Below are 5304 nucleotides of genomic sequence, written 5' to 3' on the forward strand. Positions count from 1 at the left end.
TTTTTTTTTTTTTTTTTCCGGAACCAGGGATTGAACTCAGGCCCTTACGCTTGCCAGGGAAGCGCTTATTCCACTGAGCCATCTCCTCGGCCCCCAGTTTGGACAGTATTTAAAAACATCTGAATTGAGACTGGGTGTACTGGCATGTGCTTATAATCCCAGCACTTGGAAGGCTGAAAACAGGAGAATCACAAGTCCAATCTACAGGATAGTGAGACCCTATAGATTGTGCAGACCCTCTACTAAATATGTAAAAATAAACAAAAGCATCTGGATGACATCAAGGCACATTTAAGGTCAACCCAGTGTCAAGGTCATTGGTCTCCAGCCACATTTGGAGCTGTGTGGGGACTCGAGATGCCTAGGGCACAGGGAGGAATGAGACTCGAAACAGGAGGACCTGGGCCCTGCACACATACCTGCAGGAAGGAAGAGTGGGGCTGCTGCTGTGAGGAGGTGCACTGGCGGGTCCTCAGCCTGAGAGAAGGTGAGCACCCGCCAGATGCCTATGACCATCCATGGCAGTAGGTTCACAATGGCCACAGCCCCCGCTGGGACCTTCCACATACCCATCCCGAATGCCAACCACAGTGTGGCCCAGCATGCCACAGATCTCATTCCATCTTGAGAAAAAAAATGCTCCAACACACAGCCTCTGGATGGATCCTGAGGACACAATATCAGGTGACCAAGCCAGGTGTCAGGGCCATTCACAGGAAGTATGCAGAATGGAGCCACAGGGTCAGGAAGCAGGTCAGAGGTGGCCCCAGTAGCGGGGCCAGAGAGCAGGGCATGTGACTGCCAGTGATCACTTCTCACCATTGAGTGAAGGCTACACAGCACCATGAAGGTACTAGAGGACACTGATGGTCACTTTTAAATGGTCCACTGTGTGTTACGTGAATTTCACCTTGATTAAAAAACCCAGGAAGAACCTCTCCCTTGTGGCCCTGGAGTTAGGGCTGGCTTTGTGTCTCGAAGCAGCCTGGTGGTGCCTACAGACAGAAACAAGATGGTTCTTTGGGAATAAATGCACTCTTTCAGGGCCTCCTGGAACCAAGGAGAAAAGCCCTTCTCTCTTCTCTTCCCTACAGAGCACTCTACTGGAGGAAACCCAGACAGGATCACAGAGCACCCAGGTCTACCCCACAAAGAGAGTAACAAGGCCTTCCTTGGCATCTTTGTCATGGTGCTGCCGGCTGCAGTGGTCGTGTTCCTAATCCGGTTCAGACATCGTTGGAGAAGCAGCTATACAGGTGCGTATGAGACAGCTGTGCACACAGGTGTGAACAAGACAGTGTGTGCATAGGTGTTCACATTTTCTGTGTTGGTGTGAGTGTCCCACCTTTTAAACTCACTGGCTTGGCAAGCTGTTGATTTCAGTTGAGAGTTAGCTGGAACATGCTAGCGCACACCAGCGCCAGCAGCCAAGCCATCCAGGAAGCTGATTCAAAGCCTAGTTATCTCACAGGCACTGAGTTCCACATGGAGCTGAGCCAAAGGGTGTGGTGAGAAGCCCACCCTTCCTGCTTTAGGTGGATTCTGAGTCGAGCTGGGGCGGAGTTTGTGTCTGTGGAAGTCAACTGAGCAGAGGCTGTATGGCCATCATTCTGTGCAATCTGAGGACAGCCCAGAAAGTGACCTGACATCACAGAGAGGAACTCCAAGGAGGATGGGAAAGGCCTGAACTTGGGCCACCGTGCTGGCCTTCCCTCATGCTCGCCTTCATAGTACCCAGGGGAACTATGAGGTCCCATGGAACGATGAGTTCATGTGGTCCTGTGGAGCCCAGTAGCTGCAGGATGGAGGAACAGAAGTCCCCTCTCCACTCCCATGTGCCCTTCAAGGCTCTGGGTGGGGCCAGCCCTGGCTTCCCAGAAATACTTCCTACTGCCCACAAATCCTTGCTGCTTGGACCAGGCTGACAGGCCTAAGCCCAGGATATAGCATCTTAAATGCTTGTCACTGAGAGCATCTTCCACAACAGAATGGCCTGGGCACCCCTCCCAGCCTGGAGTTTGAGCTGAGAGGACGCTGTCCAGGCAGAGGCTCTTGGGCTGCTGTCAGCTTGGGACCCCTGGGCTCTTTAGAGCACCTGCCCACCTCTGCTTGGCTCTGAATGGCTCTGGTTTGTCCTACAGGTGCCCAGGCTGTGGTGCAGGAACAAGAGCTCACAGGTGAGTTTACCTGGGGTGCAGGGGCTGGCATGGCTGTTGGCCCCCTTTCAAATGTTCAGAAAATTTCCATGGTTGGCCTTGAACACCTGATGAGCCCAGAATTTCCTGCATCTCTGGCACAGGATCCCCAGCCCTGTGCATGCCGCAGAACTGGGGCTGTCCGGTTGGCATCAGTGACTCTGTGGGAAGCTGTCCCCATTGGTCTGAGTCCCCGAAGACCCTTTTCTAGGCCTCTGTGACAAATGAGGTCGGGGATGGCTCAGTGGTAGGCGCTTGCCCAGTGTGCAAGATGCTGTAAGAAAGATGTGCCAGTGTTACATATTTCCCTCTTCTTCTCTTCCAAGACCATGCCTGACAGGAGCTCGCTGCCCAGGTCATGGGCAGGGCGTCTGTGACTGGCTGCCCAGTAGACGTCAGACACATCTTGAGAATGGACTCCCCTGGACCTGCTGGTGACAGGGACCGTGAGCTGCAGGCCCCGCGTATGCCGTCTGAGGACAGGAGCTGCAGGCCTTGGTACTCATAGGCAGCCCCAGGGAGGATGAGCCTGGCCACCCCTGACAGAGAGAAGCCCATGCGGCACAGCAGCAGCCGGAACTGCAGTGCCCAAGCAATGGCTGCCCAGCCTCGGGCCATGCAGATGCCCACGAACACCTGGATTTGGCACTAGGCTCTGTACATGCCCAGACCTGCACGGCGGACATCTCAGGTGAAGGAAGGGTGCTGGGTTTACAACAACGAGGAGTGAGGCTGCTGCCCATCTCTGTGCTATCTGGGCTCAGTTGCAGGGCTCACTGGCTCACTGGCTGCCCTTCTGTCCTGGGGCTCCTGTGTGCACATGTGTGCACACTTGTGTATTTGAGACAGTGTATGCACTGGCACAGGAAATGGTACACACTGCAGACCCTGGGAGACCCCTGAGTTTTACTCTTCTCTCAAAGACTGGGCCTTGCTTGTGTTACACGAAAGCTAAGTGGGATTTTGTCCAAAAGAAGTCACCATGCATCAGGCTACCCTACACCTGCCTAGCAGTAGAAGGTGGTTGGATTCCCGGGATGCTGTGGTCCCCAGCCAGCCATCATGGTCCCTCAGACCCCCATAGTCACAGTGAAGACCTGGATTCAGCCCACCAGCTTCCCTGGATGCCCTAGTATGCCAAGGATTGGAGGCGTGGCCACAGCCCGAGCTCTCACGTTGTGTGGCACAGAACGGACTGAGTTTGCTGTCCCCAGCAGCTTCTGGAACGGTGCTGCCAGATGACCCAGGTGTGCACAAGAGCAGCTGTGGGCAGTGTGGCCTCCCAGGGACACAGGTCCATGGCCCCGCTGTGGCTAGGCACTCTGCCCCCTCCTACAGCAGACCCTAGGTTTGCATCACTCAGCCCTGGCAGGCATGTGGGCCTCACGGAGGGACTGGCCATGCTGGTGAGGCTGAGCGGGTAAGAACCTGTGGGAAAGGAGCTTGTTCTCTGGCTACAGAGTCCTTGATGGGCTCCAGGTGCAGATGAAGAGGGACCCCCCAACTTCCACCTGAGCATTAAAATGTGGCAATATTGAATACCAGTAAGAACTGTCAGCACCTGTCATGGGGAGGCCCAGGGCTGCCAGGCATGGGGCAGAGTTACAGGAATAGGCAGCTGTGCCTGTGTGCGGCTCCATGGTGACTCCAGCATTGAGGCTGGAAAGCTGGACATCCCCAGGTGTCCTTGAGTGGGGTCCAAGAGTGGTCTGGGCATCAGGACAGTCACTGACCAGGAGCACCTTTGTAGTTGTTGTGACCTCCTCCAGAGCCCAGTTTTTCAGAAAGGCAACACATGGGGTCCAGGAATGGCTTTGACCTGGAGACTTCCCCAGCGTGTAGTTGAAGGGGGGCTTCAGGGCACCGCAGTCACACTTATCCACTGTCCCCACCAGCAATAGAAATTCGCCGCCATAGCTGACCACCTATGGGAGCCCCTGGGTTCCCTCCTGGCCACAAGGAGGTTCTTACTGGGCCTCAGGAAGTGGTCAGCGCTTCCTAAGGATAGTGGACTGCCCTCCCTGGATGAGGGGACACAGATGACTTGTAGTGAAGTACAGGGCCAGGGGAGTTGGGCTCCATGTCAAGAATGAAGGGCCTTCCTCTCCACGCTGGCCAGAGGTGTGGCCAACTCTGGGAGGGGTCCTTCCATGGCCCCCTTGAGAGGCCCAGTACTCTCTGAGGAAGGCCTGGGCCTGGTATGACCCTCAGGACAGTAGCCGAGCTCTGCTTGCTCTAAACCAGCCAACCCCATGTCATCTCAACCAGAGACCCCCATGCCCCTGCCATGAGGGACCAAAGGGTCCCCACCATGCACAGGCCATGCCCTCCCATCTTCCCTGGTGCTGCCATGTGGGGCTGCTCCCCCATGTTCTCTCCATTCTAGCCCCTGTAGACAGAGCCCAGCCTGGGGCAACCTTCCCAGAGGCGCAATCCCATCAGCACCGGTGCTATGTGCAACCCCAACAAGGTCCTGTGCTCTGAGAGGCGATTGAGTTGGGAAGTCCCCTCTCCACTGAGTAGTTTCCCAGAAGCCACTTTCTGCCCAGGGTAGGAGCTCAACATGTCCTGGAATGGCTGTCGGCAGGGGACAAGGATACAAAAAGACACCACTCTCCAAGCCTGGGCAGACTCCCTGGCTCTCTCCTTGAGTATGGAGAGCTACCCGCTTCCAGGGTACCCCTTTCTTTCCTTTCTCCCAACTGATGCAAAACCCCACCTAGGAAAGCCTCATCCCACAGTGCTGTCTGGCCCCCACAATGCAGGGGTATGATGGGAGACAGCATGCAGAAGGGACACCTGAGCCAGGCAAGTCACATGCCACATGGGCTGGAGGGCTGTGTGTGACATCCAGGGTCCTAAGCCAGGGGACATGTCCATAGCCTGGTCTGCCAGGCCCTTGAGTGCCTGGACAGGTGGACATTGACAGCCAGTATCCTGTGAGCCGTAGCCCAGCCCTCTCCTGGCAACATCACAAGGCCAGGGTGACAGCTTTGGTGGCTCTGGTGGTTCTTCAGCCTCTGAGTCTGGTTGCTGTTGTTCCCTGCTCTGTGCATGGAGGTTGGTTCTCTCAGAGCTAATGAACCGAGTCTGAGGTTGCAAGGGACTT

At 55.7% G+C, this 5304-nt stretch overlaps 1 protein-coding gene across 1 annotated transcript in view; it reads left to right on the forward strand.

Annotated features, from left to right (window-relative positions):
- The window catches only part of Icoslg (inducible T cell costimulator ligand), an 8927-nt gene extending 5188 nt beyond the window's left edge, over positions 1 to 3739 (forward strand). Inside the window, exons 5-7 of the mRNA XM_023715869.1 lie at positions 1095 to 1256; positions 2142 to 2177; positions 2522 to 3739. Coding sequence (XP_023571637.1) covers positions 1095 to 1256; positions 2142 to 2177; positions 2522 to 2532 — 209 coding nt within the window. The 3' untranslated portion in view covers positions 2533 to 3739. The remainder of the gene's footprint in view (positions 1 to 1094; positions 1257 to 2141; positions 2178 to 2521) is intronic.
- Positions 3740 to 5304: the final 1565 nt, after the last annotated feature.

The sequence above is a fragment of the Octodon degus genome, unplaced genomic scaffold (genome assembly GCF_000260255.1).
Source record: "Octodon degus isolate 3935 unplaced genomic scaffold, OctDeg1.0 scaffold00045, whole genome shotgun sequence".
Classification (NCBI taxonomy): Eukaryota; Metazoa; Chordata; class Mammalia; order Rodentia; family Octodontidae; genus Octodon; species Octodon degus.